General features: G+C 42.4%; 3 protein-coding genes across 10 annotated transcripts in view; 2 read left to right on the forward strand and 1 right to left on the reverse strand.

The window, feature by feature from the left end:
* Positions 1-98: 98 nt before the first annotated feature.
* On the forward strand, positions 99-5626 carry LOC139557874 (aspartic and glutamic acid-rich protein-like). Of its 6 annotated transcripts, none has more exons than XM_071373151.1 (6): positions 99-160; positions 346-575; positions 718-2905; positions 3043-3115; positions 3338-3424; positions 3505-5626. In XM_071373151.1, exons 2-6 carry the CDS (start codon positions 533-535, stop codon positions 3604-3606), a joined length of 2493 nt encoding a protein of 830 aa, XP_071229252.1. In that variant the 5' UTR covers positions 99-160; positions 346-532; the 3' UTR covers positions 3607-5626. The 6 variants fall into 6 exon arrangements, with proteins under 6 accessions (XP_071229252.1, XP_071229255.1, XP_071229254.1 ...); XM_071373154.1 differs by having other exon boundaries at positions 3344-3424; XM_071373153.1 differs by having other exon boundaries at positions 3046-3115.
* Positions 5627-6381: 755 nt separating this feature from the next.
* On the forward strand, positions 6382-12853 carry LOC139557876 (emerin-like). The gene is made up of 6 exons (XM_071373160.1): positions 6382-6779; positions 7021-7122; positions 7415-7449; positions 7611-7693; positions 7803-7859; positions 10284-12853. The coding sequence occupies exons 1-6, from the start codon at positions 6698-6700 to the stop codon at positions 10504-10506; spliced, it is 582 nt and encodes a 193-aa protein (XP_071229261.1). The 5' UTR covers positions 6382-6697; the 3' UTR covers positions 10507-12853.
* A 3381-nt stretch (positions 12854-16234) lies between these two features.
* Positions 16235-20941, reverse strand: part of LOC139557877 (scavenger receptor cysteine-rich domain-containing group B protein-like) — a 29395-nt gene continuing 24688 nt past the window's right edge. For 2 of the 3 annotated variants that reach the window (XM_071373163.1, XM_071373162.1), the window contains exons 14-15: positions 17756-17917; positions 16236-17452 (exon numbers count right to left, since the gene is read on the reverse strand). In XM_071373163.1, the coding sequence (XP_071229264.1) occupies positions 17421-17452; positions 17756-17917 (194 nt within the window). In that variant the 3' untranslated portion in view covers positions 16236-17420. Of the gene's footprint in view, positions 17453-17755; positions 17918-20941 lie in introns of all 3 variants that reach the window. The other variant, XM_071373161.1, reaches the window with a different exon arrangement.

Genomic DNA, 20941 nt, shown 5'->3' on the forward strand with positions numbered 1-20941 from the left:
AGGGCCTGCCCTATACAGACGATGCTTCATTTGATAGAGCCAGATACAGGCAGGGTGGAAGTGGTAGCCTACATCTCTGAGGGAGGGAGGGAGGGAGGGCTGGGGCTTGTGTTCGACATCGGAAAGTAAACCACAGCACGGCTTATGTGCTAAATCTACGGTGAGTACATCAACATCTTCCTACGTGTGACTTTATTTATGAACAACCAAATCCTTTTAACAGACTTGGGTTTTGTGACATTTCAATTTGCATATTTAAAAAAATTATTTTGTTGTTCTCTTTGTCCTGTCTGTCACTACTTGTCGATGTGTTTTGATCTATTTCTGCATCCCCTATTTTGACAGGAAGCTAGTTGAAGCAATAACAGACGAAAAAACCTAACACACTCTCTTCCTGTCAGAAATCAGAAGAATTTTGTTGTAAAAGATGCTTTCAAATGTTGCCAAAACGTGTCTCTTGGTAAACTGAATAACTTAAAAGGCACAGAAATCTTATGACATGTAGTTTGACATAACCTATTACCTAGAGAAGATGGAACAGAACTTTGTTGATTTGCTAACGGATGCATTTTCAGGTAAGCATTATGCAGGTCGAAGCTAGAGCACTGCAACTTCACTGACATTTAGTACAATCATTTCCTGAAAGTTACAAGAAATATATTATTGCTTGGGGTTTTCTGTCTGTCATTATTCGCCATGTTGATGTTGTTGTTACAGACACATCCCTCCCATCTTTCCCCGAAGGAGGGTTCGACTTTGAGCCTCTTTATTTTGACGAAGCCAAGACAGAAATGTCCTCTGCAAGATTACCAGTGCTGAGAGAGGAAGAGGAAGATGTGGATGAAGGACAGGAAGAGGAAGAGCCTGGTGGAGAAACTGGAACTGTACCTGACCATATCTCAGTGAAGACATATGATGTGAGTTTGACTGAAGAGGATACACAACATATTGATGATGAGGAGAAGTGGGAGGAGGAGGGCAAGGAGGAGGAAGAGGAGGAGGAGGAGGGCAAGGAAGAGGAGGAGGGCAAGGAGGAGAAAGATGAGGAGGAGGAGGGCGAGGAGGAGGAAGAGGAGGAGGAAGAAGAGGAGGAGGAGGGCAAGGAGGAGGAAGAGGAGGAAGATGAGGAGGAGGAGGGCGAGGAGGAGGAAGAGGAGGAGGAAGAGGGCAAGGAGGAGGAAGAGGAGGGCAATGAGGAGGAAGATGAGGAGGAGGAGGAAGAAGAGGAGGAGGAGGGCAAGGAGGAGGAAGAGGAGGGCAATGAGGAGGAGGAGGAAGAGGAGGAAGATGAAGAGGAGATGGACTCAGGAGAAGAAGAGGACACAGGAATAAAGAACATTGGCTCCCCAGGGGGTAGGTCTGTGGTTGTTCACTACGACAAAGAGAATATAGAAAATATCGTAACTACAGGACAACCTTTTGCCCAAGAGGAGAGGGAAAACCCTAACATCAGAAACATAGAGCAAGGTGCTTACGAGAACAGTGATGTGAGTTGTTTTGAGGGTGTTACTGAAGATGACACCATGAAGATCACAGCAGATATAAGTGAAGGGATTGAAGAAGAGGAGAGACCGACGGCTGAAGAAAACCAAGAGAAATCATCTGATTCAGACCTGGAGGTCCGAGAGGGAAAGAAAGAAGTGAACTTACTCTCCCCACATTTTCCCCAGGAGAATGAAGAGGAAGAAGAGGAAGATGAACATGGTGCTCCAGAGATTGTTTCTGATTGTCCTGATCCCGCAGCAACACAGAATCTGCAATCTCTTATGGTCGATACCTTTGTGGAACACCCGCTTGAGGAGAAAATTAAGGACTTCCTAGGGGACGACCACCAAGAGGCGGGTGAAAGCTTTGCAGATTACCCCTTTGACTTCTCTCCAAGTGAATACGACAAGGATGGAGGGAAAGGGAGAGAGCAAAACAAAAATGGGAGCACACTGTCTAGTCCCTCTGAGGGTCATTTAAAGATAGATGAGAATGTCTACCCGGAGAGAGAGATAACCGAGCAGAAGGATAGCCATGTACAGGGAGAGGAAGACGAAAAGGAAGATGCGAGACCTGCTATCTCTCTGAGCGTAGAAGACAAACAAGATTTTGCAGATTGTGCGATGTGTAATATCAATATTGACATTAGCACGGGCAAGATTATTGAAGACAATCTTGAAGCTGATAGCTCCAGTAAGGATGAGAAGGATGAAGACCCAGAGAAGCATAATGAAGAACACCCAGCCCTGCCAAGATACCAGGGTATTCCTCAGAGAGACTGCGGATCTGATGTTTCACCTCTACCTGACTGGGAGGGTGGAGAGGAGAACAGCTCCAAGCAGAGTGTTGCTGACCTGCATCTTTCAGACACCATCTCCGATGTCCCCACTTTTACCCTTCACAATGAGGCTGGACCCAGTACAGCAGAGGTAACCAGGTGTAACAGGGGTAAGAGGAGTACAGGCAACATGTCATCATCTGACTCTGAGGATAATTTTCCCGGAGAATTTTGTACGTTGGAGACTGAACTAAGAAAGAACAAAGGGGAAACTTGCATTTGGGGTAAAGATGAGTATCTTCGAGAAATCCCGCCGGAGCTAGAAGGAAAGTTGGTGAACCACCTTCACACCAATATAAACTGGGACACAGGGGATAATAACGTGGACAGGAGTGGTTTCATTCTAGATTACAAGTATGAGGGGAGCGGAATCACAGTCGGAGAGGAACAATTTGCAGATGATGAAGAAGAGGAGGAGAGGAGTTGGAAACAAGAGAGAGTGAGAATCGAGGCATTCTACAAGTTTTATAATGACGAAGAGGAGAAGGAGGCCATGGAAACGGAAGGTGCTTTTTCAGGGAGGAAGCCTAGAGTTCAGTTCTGCATGGATCCCCTGCCTCAAGTCATTGAATATACAGACAGGTAAGGGAAATTGCCTCCATAAAATTACTCAAGACACTCGCCAACCAGGAAATGCCTATTTCTACTTGTACTGTCACTGTGGTAGATAGATAAGTGAAATAATTTCCTATATTACTGTCTGTCTACTACGTTCTTAGCAGCAGTGACACGGATTTGGTCGACAGCTCATCTGACAGAGAGGAGGACCTGGATTCTACAGCAAGGCTTGACGTGAGCTCTCTCTCTCTCTCTCTCTCTCTCTCTCTCTCTCTCTCTCTCTCTCTCTCTCTCTCTCTCTCTCTCTCTCTCTCTCTCTCTCTCTCTCTCTCTCTCTCTCTCTCTCTCTCTCTCTCTCTCTCTCTCTCTCTCTCTCTCTCTCTCTCTCTCTCTCTCTCTCTCTCTCTTCTCTCTCTCTCTCTCTCAGCACATGACAATGCAGTGTGTCTATTTCAGGAGCAGCGGGAGCCTGAGAGTCAGAAGCCACAAGGAGAACTACAAGATCTCAGCAAAATACCTCGGACACACAGCAAGAGAGACCGAGTAAGTCTTTAACCCACAACTTTCTGTAAAAAGGGATTCATGAAATTGATGGATTCCTCTGACACACTGTGTTTGTGTAGTGTCTGGGGGTGCTGAAGTTCCTGCTGAAGATGGCCCTTTTGACATTGATTGGACTTTTGACATTCTGGTGGACAACAGACCTACTGGACTTGGACTGGTGATCCGGACCAAATACAGTTTTTGCTAACGACTGTACTAGAGGTCAACCGATTATGATTTTTCAACTCCGATACCGATTATTGGAGGACCAAAAAAAGCCTGATACCAATTAATCAGACGATTTTTAAAAATGTATTTGTAATAATGACAATTACAACAATACTGAATGAACACTTATTTTAACTTAATATAATACATCAATAAAATCTATTTAGCCTCAAATAAATAATGAAACATGTTCAATTTGGTTTAATTAATGCAAAAACAAAGTGTTGGAGAAGAAAGTAAAAGGGCAATATGTGCCATGTAAGAAAGCTAATGTTTAAGTTCCTTGCTCAGAACATGAGAACATATGAAAGCTGGTGGTTCCTTTTAACATGAGTCTTCAATATTCCCAGGTAAGAAGTTTTAGGTTGTAGTTGTTATTATAGGAACTATAGGACTATTTCTCTCTATACGATTTGTATTTCATATACCTTTGACTATTGGATGTTCTTATAGGCACTTTAGTATTGCCAGTGTAACAGTATAGCTTCCGTCCCTCTCCTCGCCCCTACCTGGGCTCGAACCAGGAACACATCGACAATAGCCACCCTCGAAGCAGCGTTACCCATGCAGAGCAAGGGGAACAACTACAACTACTCCAAGTCTCAGAGCGAGTGACATTTGAAACGCTATCAGCGCGCACCCCGCTAACTAACTAGCCATTTCACATCGGTTACACCAGCCTAATCTCGGGAGTTGATAGGCTTGAATTCATAAACAGCAGAGCTGCTGGCAAAACGCACGAAAGTGCTGTTTGAATGAATGCTTACGAGCCTGCTGGTGCCCACCATCGCTCAGTCAGACTGCTCTATCAAATCATAGACTTAATTATAACATAATAACACACAGAAATACGAGCCTTAGGTCATTAATATGGTCGAATCCGGAAACTATCACCTCGAAAACAAAACATTTCTTCTTTCAGTGAAATACGGAACCGTTACGTATTTTATCTAACGGGTGGCATCCATAAGTCAAAATATTCCTGTTACATTGCACAACCTTCAATGTTATGTCATAATTACGTAAAATTCTGGCAAACTAGTTCGCAATGAGCCAAGCGGCCCAAACTGTTGCATATACCCTGACTCTACGTGCAATGAGATGTGACACAATTTCACCTGGTTAATATTGCCTGCTAACCTGGATTTCTTTTAGCTAAATATGCAGGTTTAAAAATATATACTTCTGTGTATTGATTTTAAGAAAGGCATTGATGTTTATGGTTAGGTACACGTTGGAGCAACGACAGTCCTTTTTCGCGAATGCGCACTGCATCGATTATATGCAACGCAGGACACGCTAGATAAACTAGTAATATCATCAACCATGTGTAGTTATAACTAGTGATTATGATTGGTTGATTGTTTTTTATAAGATAAGTTTAATGCTAGCTAGCAACTTACCTTGGCTTCTTACTGCATTCGCGTAACAGGCGGGCTCCTCGTGAGGCAGGTGGTTAGAGCGTTGGACTAGTTAACCGTAAGGTTGCAAGATTGAATCCCTGAGCTGACAAGGTAAAAATCTGTCGTTCTGCCCCTGAACAAGGCAGTTAACCCACCGTTCCTAGGCCGTCATTGAAAATAAGAATGTGTTCTTAACTGACTTGCCTAGTTAAATAAAGGTGTAAAAAAATAAAAATAATAATCGGCGTACAAAATTACCGATTTCCGATTGTTATGAAAACATGAAATCGACCCTAATTAATCGGCCATTTTGATTAATCGGTCGACCTCTAGACTGTACTGTATTGTCAATATGCCTGAAAATAATTAGATAATAAAGTAGCAGCAGCTAAGTAAAAAATGCTTACTTGTAAAGAGAATACTATCTCCTTATACTGTAGTTACTGTCACTTTCATCATGTCTTCATCTGTAACATTTCTTCATCTGTAACATGTCTTCATCTGTAACATGTCTTCATCTGTTTGATGGATAATAAAAAGGGGTCTATTTTATATTCCCATTTAACTTTAAGGTTCAGTATTTTATATATTGTTTTACATCAAAGATACAGAAAGCTTTTCCACACAAATATAAGCCTTATTGTCTAAATTCTCTGGTACTATGTGACTCTTGCCAGAGCATAAGATATACCTAAGAGGCAGCTGTCACGGGTAAATTATTATTTTTTAAAAAGAAAAGAGGAACCTGAAACAACGTTGTAACAATCATATAAATAGAATGAATCAAACGGACATCCGCCATTCAAGTCAATGACGGTATAATGATCGGACTGGTGGTCATTGGGAGTGTACCCACCCATGGGAGCAAAGCAGGAAGTGCACCCATCAATATAAATCAAATACATTTTATTTGTCACATGCTTTGTAAACAACAGGTGTAGACCAACAGTGAAATGCCTACTTATGCTGTGATTTGTTGATCCAACTCAATTGACATTACAATACGTACATTCTATTGCATGAGCCACATCAGGTAACATAATTTAAATGAACAACTCTACATTACCATTGAAATTATCGCATCACAAAATAACAGGTCAAACTGCCAGGGTAGTACCAAAGACAGTACAGTATGAAGAGCGGCCAGAACTGCTTATCCAAATAAAAAATATTTTTTTTAAATTCAAAATACAGATCAACAATTTACATTCTTCTTATCCAAATAGAAATCCCCGATGACACTTGTAGGCGATGACACGGCGATGTTGGCTAGCTAATCTCATGCGTTAGAAACACGTCGTCCGGTCTAAAGGTCGTCTCGCACCGAACTGCGCATGTGCAAACCGTCAATTCAAACGCACTCCTTCGATAAAATGTTGTTTTTGACGAAAATTAAAAACTGTTTGTTCCCGTTTCATAAGCGTTCCCGGAAGTCTCGCGATGTTACCCCTCCGGGTTTTAGAAACTTTGTGGTTAGAGGGTCCAAGGCCGTTCTATTCATAATATTTCTATGGTAGCAATGTGTGGAGGTGGGTGGTGCCAGAACATTGTTGATTTTTGCAAATTAAACTGTAGTTAATGTAGCCAGTCAACACGAGTAATTTTCCGTTGCAATCAAAGAGCAAAATATATAGCCGACAGTATGGCCACACTGGGAAGTAAGTCTGACCAAGAAATCAGGGAACTGTTGGACGAGTATGGAATTAAGCACGGACCTATCGTTGGTAAGACATGCTTTCATTTTTCAACGTTAACGATAGCTAGATATGCTTACCCAGCCCTTAGCTGAATAATGTTTTAGCTAGCTACTGTAGCTAAGAATTCCTAGCCTACTGAGTAGGCTAATAGACTAACGTTATGTCTATGACCAGACGGTCTCAAATGTATTGATGATATTATAATAGTCATGTAGCAATGGTTTCATTGCATTACTGAGCCACATCTAACATTTCTGCATTTTTGGAGACACTACAAGGCCCCTGTATGAGAAGAAGCTAAAAGAGGCCATGGCCAAAGACAAGAAAGTCACAAAACCATCCTCAGACAAAACCTTCTACAGAGAAGAGCGTAAGTTATACATACATGATAGCACAATGCTACATTATGCATACATATACTATCTTTAGACTGAGCTAAGTGGAAATCAGGAATTATATTTTTGTCGTTTAGCAGATGCTTTTATCCAGAGCGACTTACAGGAGCAATGAAGGTTAAGTGCATTGCTCAAGGGCACAGCGACAGGTTTTTAACCTAGTCGGCTCGGGGATTCGAACCAGCGACCATTGGGTTACTGGATCGACGCTCTAACACCTAGGTTACCTGACTGAATGTTTGTTTGTTTACTTTTTCTTCATTTCAGAGGAAGAAGTCACTTATGTTACCTATCGGACACCAGTAAGTATCCAACCTTGGGTTGATTAATTTGTTCTTAGTTGCTTCTACATTGTAAATAAGAATTTGTTCTTAACTGACTTGCCTAGTTAAATAAAAATAAATAATAGATGGAAAATCAAACAGTCTTACCATCAATATTATTCTGTTTCTCATATTTGCAGGTTATAAGTGAAATGCCTTCAGGAGATGGAAAACCCTACATGAGGTCAAGACCAGAGTATAGTGAGAGGGACTTTGTGGATGAGTACGTTTGTTTACAGATTTTTATGTTATCCAGTGTTTTTTTTTTAATGGTCAGTTGATTTAAAGTGGACCAATAAAAACGAATCCACTTGTTTCTCTCTCCTTTGCAGCAAACTCTATTCAAGATCAAGACCAGAGTACAGCAGCGGAAGACAATACGTTGATGAGTGAGTCTCTCGTTTTGAAAGATTTCAAATTGTTTATGTATAATAATGTTTTCATAGTTTGGTCCCAGATCTGTTTTTTTTATTTTTATGCCGTCTTGCCAAGTCCTATGGTCGTTGTCATGCCGACAAGAACCATATGACAAACAGATACTGAAACTATGCTAACGTTCAGGGATGTGATTCCTGCTTTTCTGACATTTATCCTCCATTCATATTCCGTGCCTTCCGAAGGTATTCATACCCCTCGACTTATTCCACATTGTTGTTACAGCCTGAATTCAAAATTGTTTAAATATTTGTGTTTTTTTCTCACCCATCTACACACAATACCCCATAATGACAAAGTGTGAACACGTTTTGAGCCATTTTTGCAACTGTTTTAAATGGAATACAGAAATATCTCATTTACATAAGTATTCACACCCCTGAGTCAATACATTTTAGAATCACCTTTGGCAGCGATTACAGCTGTGAGTCTTTCTGGGTAAGTCCTAAGATCTTTGCACACTGATTGTACAATATTTTTCCATTATTCTTTTCAAAATTCTTCAAGCTCTGTCAAATTAGTTGTTGATCATTGCTAGGAAACCATTTAAGTCTTGCCATAGATTTAAGAAGATTTAAGTCAAAACTGTAACTTAGCCACTCAGGAATATTGACTTTCTTCTTGGTAAGCAACTCCATTGTAGATTTAGCCTTGTTTCAGGTTATTGTCTTGCTAAAAGGTGAATTAGTCTCCCAGTGGATAGCAAACTGAACCAGTTTTTCCCTCTAGTTTTGTCTGTACTTAGCTCCATTCAGTTAACATTTTTATCAACAAAAAAAACTCCCCAGTCCTTAACGATTACAAGCATACCCATAATATGATGCAGCCACCACTATGGTTGAAAATATGGAGAATGGTACTCAATGTGTTTTGGAATGTTTTCTATTCTGTACAGGCTTCCTTCTTTTCACTGTGAATTAGGTTAGTATTGTTGATCTATCCTCAGTTTTCTCCTATCACAGCCATTAAACTCTCTTTTAAAGTCACCATTGGTCTCATGGTTAAATCCCTGTGTGGTTTCCTTCCTCTCCGGCAACTGAGTTAGGAAGGACGCCTGTATCTTTGTAGTGACTGGGTGTATTGATACAACATCCAAAGTGTAATAAATAACTTCACCATGCTCAAAGGGGATATTCAATGTCTGCTTTTTTAAAAATGTGTACCCATCTAGCAATAGGTGTCCTTCTCTGTGAGGCATTGGAAAACCTCCCTGGTCTTTGTGGTTGAATCTGTATTTTGAAATTAACTTCTCGACTGATTATCTGTGTGGGGTACAGAGATGAGGTAGTCATTCAAAAATCATGTTCAACACTTACTGCACAGAGTGAGTCCATACAGCTTATGTGACTTGTTAAGCACATGTTACTCCTGAACTGATTTAGACTTGAATACTTGACGGAAGATGTTTCAGCTTTTCCTTTATTATTTGTAATAAAAAATAAACATTCCACCCTCACATGTGGTATTGTGTGTAGGCCAGTGATACAATCTCAATTTAATACATTTTAAATAACATAATGTGGAAAAAGTCAAGGGCTGTGAATACTTTCTGAAGGCACTGTATATACAGTTGAGCATACAAAACATTAAGAACACTCTTTCCATGACAGCATTCACCTAGTCAGTCTCTATTGTCATCCTTTATTGGTCACTTATAAATCCACTTCAATCAGTGTAGATGAAGGGGAGGAGATGGGTTAAAGAATGATTTTTTAAAGCTTTGAGATTAAATGAGACATGGATTGTGTAGGTGTGTCATTTAGAGGGTGACTGGTCAAGACAAAAGATTAGTGCCTTTTGAACAGGTTTTGGTAGGTGCCAAACCCACCGGTTTGTCAGGACTGCAACGCTGCTGTGTTTTTCCACACTCAACAGTTTCCCGTGTGTATCAGGAATGGTCCACCACCCAAAGGACATCCAGCCAACTTGACACAACTGTGGGAAGCATTGGAGTCAACCACAGGAGGTTGTTGGCACCTTAATTGGGGAGGACAGGCTCGTGGTAATGGCTGGAACAGAATAGGTGGAATGGTATCAAATACATCACATGGTTTCCGTGTGTTTGATGCCATTCCAGCCAGTATTATGAGCCATCCTCCCCTCAGCAGCCTCCACTGCAGTCAACATGGGCCAGCATCCTGGTGGAATGCTTTCGACACCTCGTAGAGTCCACGTCTCTGACGAATTGAGGCTGTTCTGAAGGCAACAGGGGGGGAGGGGTGCAACCTAATATTAGGAAGTTGTTCATAATGTTTGGTATACTCAGTGTATATGGAAACTGACCTATCCCTTAGCTAAGAGCCTGCTTTTCTATGTTCTGATCACATACCTGAATGTAGTCATGTGAGACTAACCCCCCCCCCCCCCCTTGTTTTCAGGCCCCATGTCTACAACACACCATCATACTCCTCCTACTCCAAACCAACGCCTGTGGTGAAGTCTGGAGGTGTCGTTGTGAAGGAGGAAATAACAGAGAGCTCTGGGAAACTGGTCCCTCTCTGGATCCAGTTACTGGTCTTCCTGATCGTAGCCGGGTTCCTCTACTTCATATTTATCAACATGGAGTCCGTAGAGAGTAACCCCTTTAACAGAATCCAATAATCAAATTTTTCCAAAATCTGGGATGTGTTCATTAGGCAGAACATTTTTAAGAAAACAGTCCAAAATGGGCAAGTGTCCAATAATAAAATCGCAAATTTTCCTATTGGACAACGTTTTAAAAACGTTTCGCGACGGTGTGAATGAATACGTCCCAGTGTTCAAATTTTGACAGATGTATTATGGCAAATCCCATGCCTGTCATTCTTTGTGCCAAAGGAAAGCCAGAACATTTCCTCCCGTCCAGACTCGTATTTAGCTACTAGATGATGTATAGTATTCTTTTATCATACAACTATGTTACCAAAATAGGGTGCTTCTACTATGGGTAATAGTGATGACACTTTCTCACAGTACTGTCTTCATCATCTCCCAAAAAATGTAGTGTCCACAGTTCATAGTAAATACATTTACATATATATATATATATATTGTATCAAATCAGAAATACACTATATACACAAAAGTATGTGGTCACCCCTTCAAATTGTTGGATTAGGCTATTTGTTGTTGACGGGTATAAAATCGAGCACACCGCCATGCAATCTCCATAGACAAACAGTATAATGGCCATTTTCAACGTCAGTTCCTCAAACTTTTGCCCTGCTAAAGCTGCCCTGGTTTACTATAAGTGCTGTTATTGTGAAGTGGAAAGGTCTAGGAGCAACAACGGCTCAGCCACAAAGTGGTAGGCCACACAAGCTCACAGAACGGGACCGCCGAGTGCTGAAGCGCCTAGAGTGTAAAAATGGTCTGTCCTCGGTTGCAACACTCACTACCGAGTTCCAAACTGCCCCTGGAAGCAACGCCAGCACAAGAAGTGTTCGTCAGGAGATTCATGAAATGAGTTTCCATGGCCGAGCAGCCACACACACACAAGTATGAAGTTCACTGCCATTGGACTGAAGCAGTGGAAATCAGTTCTCTGAAGTGATGAATCACACTTCACCATCTGGGTTTGGCGGATGCCAGATCGCTACCTGCCCCAATGCATAGTGCCAACTGTAAAGTTTGGTGGAGGAATAATTGTCGGGCTGTTTTTCATGGTTCTAGGCCCCTTAATTCCGGTGAAGGGAAATCTTAACGCTACAGTATACAATGACATTCTAGACCATTCTGTGTTTCCAACTTTGTGGCAACAGTTTGGGGAAGGCCCTTACCTGTTTCAACATGACTATGTCCCTGTGCACCAAGCGAGGTCCATACAGAAATGGTTTGTCGACATCGGTGTGGAAGAACTTGACTGGCCTACACAGAGCCCTGACCTCAACCTCATCGAACACCTTTGGGATGACGCCGACTGCAAGCAAGGCCTAATCGCCCAACATCAGTGCCCAATCGCCAACCTCACTAATCCTTGTGGCTGAATGGAAGTAAATCCCTGCAGCAATGTTCCAACATCTAGTGGAAAGCCTTCCCAGAAGAGTGGAGGCTGTTATAGCAGCAAAGGGGGGGATCAACTCCAATATTAATGCCCATGATTTTGGAATGAGATGTTCGACGAGCAGGTGTCCACATACTTTTGGTCATGTAGTGTATTATGATTTGGTAATGGCTATTTGTGTAAATGTCCTATCTAGTTGTATAGTCTGGCTTAGTCAGCCATACGCCGTATCCTCGGATTCTCTTTACGTCCTGGGGGGGTATACTACAAAGCAGCAACAATGAATCATGCCTAACTTTTATGAAAAACTGTATTTGGAAGATAAGCTTGAAATGGGCATGGTCTAATTGAATCAAAAACACAAGTTAAGCTTTCTTCATGAACAAGAAAATCAATTGTTATTTTTGGATTGTTTAAATGACATTAAAGTTCTAAATTACAAGGTTCTAAATGGCATTAAAGTTCTAAATTACAAGGTTCTAAATGGCATTAAAGTTGAAAATGAAGTGCCTTAGCATTTTGACCTGTTAATGGTTCCATTCACACTATTATACAAATGCAATTGCTGTGATAGGTCGTATTGTCATTCAAATGTTCCGTGTGCGAGGTGGTTCTGTTAGATGTCTTATGGTGACATCACGAGAACATGTTTCTACACCTGCAGTATCATTTTGTAATATTCACTTTGACGTTTACCAGACACTTGTCTGTTTTTATCAGAGATCACTTTGGTCACACAAGAATGTTTATTGAGCACGGGCTGCATCCCATATGGCACCCTATTCCCTATATAGTGCACTACTTTTGTAGTTCGCGTGCACTACATAGGGAATAAATAGGATGCAGTCTACAAGTAAATACTTTTCAGCAAGACAGTAACTGTTCACATATTTTGTATCCAGCCATTTTGAGTCATTCCTATGAATCTCCCAACTTTTTAAATAAATGTTTCTGTATCAAACAGAATTTCTGTCATTTCTTTCTTTAACTTATTGAATACAGGTTAGTAGAGAATAAAATGTGATCACAGAATATAAATATTTCGTATTTATTCCCAGCAACATACGGTGAACAGAACTTACAGCGATACCGGCGAATGTGGTAACTGAGTGAAATATAAAACCCTGGCACCCATAGATTCTAGATACTAAAAGGCAAACTTTATCTACTAGAGATGGACATCAGCTAGTCAGTCTCTAGTGGAGATGGACATCAGCTAGTCAGTCTCTAGTGGAGATGGACATCAGCTAGTCAGTCTCTAGTGGAGATGGACATCAGCTAGTCAGTCTCTAGTGGAGATGGACATCAACTAGTCAGTCTCTAGTGGAGATGGACATCAGCTAGTCAGTCTCTAGTGGAGATGGACATCAACTAGTCAGTCTCTAGTGGAGATGGACATCAGCTAGTCAGTCTCTAGTGGAGATGGACATCAGCTAGTCAGTCTCTAGTGGAGATGGACATCAACTAGTCAGTCTCTACTAGAGATGGACATCAGCTAGTCAGTCTCTAGTGGAGATGGACATCAGCTAGTCAGTCTCTAGTGGAGATGGACATCAGCTAGTCAGTCTCTAGTGGAGATGGACATCAGCTAGTCAGTCTCTAGTGGAGATGGACATCAGCTAGTCAGTCTCTAGTGGAGATGGACATCAACTAGTCAGTCTCTAGTGGAGATGGTCATCAACTAGTCAGTCTCTACTAGAGATGGACATCGGCTAGTCAGTCTCTAGTGGAGATGGACATCAGCTAGTCAGTCTCTAGTGGAGATGGACATCAGCTAGTCAGTCTCTACTAGAGATGGACATCAGCTAGTCAGTCTCTAGTGGAGATGGACATCAGCTAGTCAGTCTCTAGTGGAGATGGACATCAGCTAGTCAGTCTCTAGTGGAGATGGACATCAGCTAGTCAGTCTCTAGTGGAGATGGACATCAGCTAGTCAGTCTCTACTAGAGATGGACATCAACTAGTCAGTCTCTAGTGGAGATGGACATCAACTAGTCAGTCTCTAGTGGAGATGGACATCAGCTAGTCACTCTCTAGTGGAGATGGACATCAGCTAGTCAGTCTCTAGTGGAGATGGACATCAGCTAGTCAGTCTCTAGTGGAGATGGACATCAGCTAGTCAGTCTCTAGTGGAGATGGACATCAGCTAGTCAGTCTCTAGTGGAGATGGACATCAGCTAGTCAGTCTCTACTAGAGATGGACATCAACTAGTCAGTCTCTACTAGAGATGGACATCAGCTAGTCAGTCTCTACTAGAGATGGACATCAGCTAGTCAGTCTCTACTAGAGATGGACATCAGCTAGTCAGTCTCTAGTGGAGATGGACATCAGCTAGTCAGTCTCTAGTGGAGATGGACATCAGCTAGTCAGTCTCTACTAGAGATGGACATCAGCTAGTCAGTCTCTACTAGAGATGGACATCAGCTAGTCAGTCTCTACTAGAGATGGACATCAGCTAGTCAGTCTCTACTAGAGATGGACATCAGCTAGTCAGTCTCTAGTGGAGATGGACATCAGCTAGTCAGTCTCTAGTGGAGATGGACATCAGCTAGTCAGTCTCTACTAGAGATGGACATCAGCTAGTCAGTCTCTACTAGAGATGGACATCAGCTAGTCAGTCTCTAGTGGAGATGGACATCAGCTAGTCAGTCTCTACTAGAGATGGACATCAGCTAGTCAGTCTCTACTAGAGATGGACATCAGCTAGTCAGTCTCTAGTGGAGATGGACATCAGCTAGTCAGTCTCTACTAGAGATGGACATCAGCTAGTCAGTCTCTACTAGAGATGGACATCAGCTAGTCAGTCTCTAGTGGAGATGGACATCAGCTAGTCAGTCTCTAGTGGAGATGGACATCAGCTAGTCAGTCTCTAGTGGAGATGGACATCAGCTAGTCAGTCTCTACTTGAGATGGACATCAGCTAGTCAGTCTCTAGTGGAGATGGTCATCAACTAGTCAGTCTCTACTAGAGATGGACATCGGCTAGTCAGTCTCTACTAGAGATGGACATCAGCTAGTCAGTCTCTAGTGGAGATGGACATCAGCTAGTCAGTCTCTAGTGGAGATGGTCATCAACTAGTCAGTCTCTACTTGAGATGGACATCAGCTAGTCAGTCTCTAGTGGAGATGGTCATCAACTAGTCAGTCTCTACTAGAGATGGACATCGGCTAGTCAGTCTCTAGTGGAGATGGACATCAGCTAGTCAGTCTCTACTTGAGATGGACATCAGCTAGTCAGTCTCTAGTGGAGATGGTCATCAACTAGTCAGTCTCTACTAGAGATGGACATCGGCTAGTCAGTCTCTAGTGGAGATGGACATCAGCTAGTCAGTCTCTACTAGAGATGGACATCGGCTAGTCAGTCTCTACTAGAGATGGACATCAACTAGTCAGTCTCTAGTGGAGATGGACATCAGCTAGTCAGTCTCTAGTGGAGATGGACATCAGCTAGTCAGTCTCTAGTGGAGATGGACATCAGCTAGTCAGTCTCTAGTGGAGATGGACATCAGCTAGTCAGTCTCTAGTGGAGATGGACATCAGCTAGTCAGTCTCTACTTGAGATGAACATCAGCTAGTCAGTCTCTAGTGGAGATGGACATCAGCTAGTCAGTCTCTAGTGGAGATGGACATCAGCTAGTCAGTCTCTAGTGGAGATGGACATCAGCTAGTCAGTCTCTACTAGAGATGGACATCAGCTAGTCAGTCTCTACTAGAGATGGACATCAGCTAGTCAGTCTCTACTAGAGATGGACATCAGCTAGTCAGTCTCTACTAGAGATGGACATCAGCTAGTCAGTCTCTACTTGAGATGGACATCAGCTAGTCAGTCTCTACTTGAGATGGACATCAGCTAGTCAGTCTCTACTAGAGATGGACATCAGCTAGTCAGTCTCTACTAGAGATGGACATCAGCTAGTCAGTCTCTAGTGGAGATGGACATCAACTAGTCAGTCTCTAGTGGAGATGGACATCAGCTAGTCAGTCTCTAGTGGAGATGGACATCAGCTAGTCAGTCTCTACTAGAGATGGACATCAGCTAGTCAGTCTCTACTAGAGATGGACATCAGCTAGTCAGTCTCTAGTGGAGATGGACATCAGCTAGTCAGTCTCTACTAGAGATGGACATCAGCTAGTCAGTCTCTAGTGGAGATGGACATCAGCTAGTCAGTCTCTAGTGGAGATGGACATCAGCTAGTCAGTCTCTACTAGAGATGGACATCAGCTAGTCAGTCTCTAGTGGAGATGGACATCAGCTAGTCAGTCTCTACTAGAGATGGACATCAGCTAGTCAGTCTCTAGTGGAGATGGACATCAGCTAGTCAGTCTCTAGTGGAGATGGACATCAACTAGTCAGTCTCTACTAGAGATGGACATCAGCTAGTCAGTCTCTAGTGGAGATGGACATCAGCTAGTCAGTCTCTAGTGGAGATGGACATCAGCTAGTCAGTCTCTAGTGGAGATGGACATCAGCTAGTCAGTCTCTAGTGGAGATGGACATCAGCTAGTCAGTCTCTAGTGGAGATGGACATCATCTAGTCAATCATAATGGGATGAACGAGTGACGAATTTCCGGGCAAGGGCGGTCCATTTAAAAATCATTCCTTCCTCCCTCGCCCTCCAAGTGTATACTCGTCAGATGTCATGACACGTCATCAGAAGTGTCCACTTAATTTGAGTGCTGAGGGGACATGTTGTCATGCATTTTTTTCCATTGCGAAATACTGCACCAAACATCTTAGTTAGATGTAAAAATTACGCGACTAAAGTCTCCTGAGCAAAAACGTCAAAAATACAGATTTCTTGAGTTACTGTATCTTAGATTAATTCAGACTATTTTGAGGAAGTGTATACTGGCTACGACATCTCAAACTGGACAAACCGTACTACTGCCTCTTGTTTTTCAAGCGAAGGTCTTTTAAGGGAGTACACGACCTCACTCGTTCGGTTGGCCTAGCAGACTTCGGCTAACCGAACTGAAGTATGCTGAGGCCTTAAAGTGAATCTTTCTTCAGTCCAACAAGTGTTCGCTGTTCTCTTGTTGACGTCAATAGTGAAATAGTTTAACTGACCGTCAGTCTTATTCAACCATCATTTAACAATTAAAATCATTGGCATTGGAACTTAGTGCTCAGTCGAATTCATGTCCAGTCTCGTCAGTTGGAGCTGATTTTTGGCATGAGAACTGGCCTAGAAAGGCCAAAGTGTCCAATAGGGTCATTGTAGTCATTGTCCTTTTATAGTTAGTTGATTGTAGTGTTCATTACAGTGTGCCTGGTATATGGATGATGGCTTAACAAATCTACCTACAAGTGTTGTCATGTTCTAATGCAGGATTCTACCAGGTTCTAGTAGATGTCGTGTGTATGGCTCCTACGTAGTGCTTTGGTACTTGTCTTGTGTCACTATCTCTGTCTGTGACCCATCCCTGAGGAAGGTTGTCAGCTCAGGAATGTCTGCATTGTGGGTTCCATCTTGATGGTTCTCTCACAAACACATGGTCCTTCTCTTTATCCAATATATCTGCCCAGCTCATCATCCCAAGGCAACGTATGTGTTGTCCACACCTGTTGGTCATATCAGACATGTTAATAGACACGTCAGTCTGTTAGTGGTTATAGAGGATGATTCTTCTAAATTAACTTGACAGTGGTAAGCAAAGATGGCCAGGAATCCAAACTGATAAGCCCAGTTTCACCAGTGTTTCTATCCGTAAGGATTCCAGCAGAGTTTAAGTCAAATTATTTTCAATGAGGGAAAATATGAAATTGGGTTTACTTTCTGAGTTGACTGGAATTGAAATGGAACTGACCCCAACCTGGATTCCAGGATAAAAGCTAGGAGTGGGACGATACAAGACAAGGACTCACAGGTTCTGGTCTCTAGCTCTAGCGCCAAGGGGTTCTCCTGTCTCTTGCAGAGCTTGACTCTGGCAACGATGATGATGACGACGACGACGACGAGAGCCACGAGGAAGGCCAGAGCAGAAGCTAGGCAGCTGATCACCATAGGGCTCAACACTGGGTCTGGGTCTGAGGGGCACACAACCCAGATGGACAGACAATATGAGAAGTGATAAATGTTTTATATTACGGTTAATATCGTCCAGGTCTGAGGGTGGGTGGACACAACCAATGATGTACACAAACAAACATGAATATACACTACGTGACCAAAAGTATGTGGACACCTGCACGTCGAACATCTTCCAAAATCATGGGCATTAATGTGTACTTGGTACCCTTCCCCAGATCTGTGCCTCGACACAATCCTGTCTCGGAGCTCTACGGACAATTCTTTCGACCTCATGGCTTGTGTTTTGCTCTGACATGCACTGTCAACTGTGGGACCTTAAAAAGACAGGTGTGAGCCTTTCCAAATCATGTCCAATCAATTTAATTTACAACAGGTGGAAACATCTCAGGGATGATCAATGGAAACAGGATGCACTGGAGCTCAATTTAGAACCTCATCGCAAAGGGTCTGAATACTTATGTAAATAAGCTGTTTATGTTCAATACAGTCTCAGTCAAAAGTTTGGACACACCTAATCATTCAAGGGTTTTTCTTTATTTTTTACTCTTTTCTACATTGCTGCTACTCTCTGTTTATCTTATATGCATAGTCACTTTAACTATACATTCATGTACATACTACCTAAATTGGCCCGACCAACCAGTGCTCCCGCACATTGGCTAACCGGGCTATCTACATTGTGTCCCACCACCTGCCAACCCCTCTTTTTACGCTTCTGCTACTCTCTGTTCATCATATATGCATAGTCACTTTAACCATACCTACATGTACATACTACCTCAATAAGCCTGACTAACAGGTCTGTATATAGCCTTGCTACTCTTTTTTCAAATGTCTTTTTACTGTTGTTTTATTTCTTTACTTACCTACACACATACCTTCTTTTCCCCCCGCACAATTGGTAAGTAAGCATTTCACTGTAAGGTCTACACCTGTTGTATTCGGCGCACGTGACAAATAAACTTTGATTTGATTTGGAATAGTGAAGACACTATGAAGTAACACATATGGAATCATGTAGTAACCAAAAAAAGTGTTGAAGGAGTTCCCACATATGCTGAGCACTTGTTGGCTGCTTTGCTTTCACTCTGCGGTCCAACTCATCCCAAACCATCTCAATTGGGTTGAGGTCGGGTGATTGTGGAGGCCAGGTCATCTGATGCAGCACTCCATCACTCTCCTTCTTGGTCAAATAGCCCTTACAGCCTCCCGAGTGGCGCAGCGGTCTAAGGCACTGCATCACTACAGATCCTGGTCGATCCCAGGCTGTGTTGCAGCCTGCTGTGACCCATAAGGTGGCGCACAATTGGCCCAGCGTTGTCCTGGTTAGGGGAGGTCTTGGCCGGCTGGTGTGTCCTTGTCCCATTGCGCTCTAGCGACTCCTGTGATGGGCTGGGCGCAGTGCACACTAACACGGTCGCCAGGTGTACTGTGTTTCCTCCGACACATTGATGCGGCTGGCTTCCGGATTAAGCAAGCATTGTGTCAAGAAGCAGTGCGGCTTGGCAGGGTCGTGTTTCGGAGGACACACGGCTCTTGACCTTCGCCTCTCCCGAGTCCGTACGGGAGTTGCAGCAATGGAACAAGACTGTAACTACCAATTGGATATCATGAAATTGTGGAGAAAAGGGGATAAAAATATAATTAAAATATATTAATATTAAAAAAAATAGCCCGTACACAGTGTTGGGTCATTGTCCTGTTGGAAAACAAATGATAGTCCCACTAAGCCCAAACCAGATGGGATGACGTATCACTGCAGAATGCTGTGGTAGCCATGCTGGTTAAGTGTGCCTAGAATTCTAAATAAATCACAGACCGTGTCAACAGCAAAGCACCATCACACCTCCTCCTCCATGCTTCACAGTGGGAACCACACATGCAGAGATCATCCTTTCACCTACTGTGCGTCTTACAGCGGTTGGAACCAAAAATCGCACCTTTGGACAGATTTCCACTGGTCTAATGTCCATTGCTCGTGTTTCTTGGCCCAAGCAAGGCTCTTCTTATTGGTGTCTGTTTCTATGCAACAATTCGAAGGCCTGATTCACACAGTCTCCACTGAACAGTTGATGTTGAGATGTGTCTGTTACTTGAACTCTTCATTTGGGTTGCAATTTCTGAGGCTGGTAACTCTAATGAATGTATCCTCTGCAGCAGAGGTAACTCTGGGTCTTCCTTTCCTGTGGCAGTTCTCATGAGAGCCAGTTTAATCTCGCTTTATGTTTTTTCAAAGTTCTTGAAATGTTCCGGATTGACTGACCTTCATGTCTTAAAGTAATGATGGACTGTTGTTTCTCTTTGCTTATTTGAGCTGTTCTTGCCATAACATGTACGTGGTCTTTTACCAAATAGGGCTATCTTCTCTATACCAACCCTACTTTGTCACAACACAGCTGATTGGCTCAAACACATTAAGGAAAGAAATTCAACAAATTAACTTTTAACAAGGCACACAAATCTTGAAATGCATTCCAGGTGACTACCTCATGAAGCTGGTTGAGAGAATGCCAAGAGTGTGTAAAGCTGTCATCAAGGCAAAGGGTTCCTACTTTGAAGAATCTTAAATATAAAATATATTTTTTAACACTTTTTTGGTTACTACATGATTCCATATGTGTTATTTCATAGTGTTGATGTTTTCACTATTATTCTACAATGTAGAAAATAGTAAAAATAAAGAAAAACCCTGGAATGAGTAGGTGTCCAAACTTTTGACTGGTACTGTACATTTGCAAAAATGTCTAAAAACCTATTTTTGCTTTGTCATTATGGGCTATTGTGTATAGATTGATGAGGATTAAAAAAAAAAAAAAAATGTATTAATCAATTTTAGAACAAGGCTGTAACGTAATAAAATGTGGAAAAAGGGAAGGGGTCCTAATACTTCCCAAATGTACTGTACGTCTATGGACACAACCGAGATGGACAGACAGTCATTATATGGACATTGACAAAATGTTGCAGTTTTAAAGTAAAGTTTGCTGCAATTCTACACATTTTGCCATGGGGAGAAATGT

Source organism: Salvelinus alpinus, chromosome 28 (genome assembly GCF_045679555.1).
Source record: "Salvelinus alpinus chromosome 28, SLU_Salpinus.1, whole genome shotgun sequence".
NCBI classification, from domain to species: domain Eukaryota; kingdom Metazoa; phylum Chordata; class Actinopteri; order Salmoniformes; family Salmonidae; genus Salvelinus; species Salvelinus alpinus.

Excerpts from the sequence above, each read along its gene's own strand:
- LOC139557874 (XM_071373151.1), top strand. The coding sequence starts at position 533 with ATGGAACAGAACTTTGTTGATTTGCTAACGGATGCATTTTCAG. Across the intron at positions 576-717 it reads GCTAACGGATGCATTTTCAG|ACACATCCCTCCCATCTTTC; the intron begins GTAAGCATTATG and ends TTGTTGTTACAG. Across the intron at positions 3,116-3,337 it reads ATTCTACAGCAAGGCTTGAC|GAGCAGCGGGAGCCTGAGAG; the intron begins GTGAGCTCTCTC and ends TGTCTATTTCAG.
- LOC139557876 (XM_071373160.1), top strand. The coding sequence starts at position 6,698 with ATGGCCACACTGGGAAGTAAGTCTGACCAAGAAATCAGGGAACTGTTG. Across the intron at positions 6,780-7,020 it reads TAAGCACGGACCTATCGTTG|ACACTACAAGGCCCCTGTAT; the intron begins GTAAGACATGCT and ends GCATTTTTGGAG. Across the intron at positions 7,694-7,802 it reads GAGAGGGACTTTGTGGATGA|CAAACTCTATTCAAGATCAA; the intron begins GTACGTTTGTTT and ends TCTCCTTTGCAG.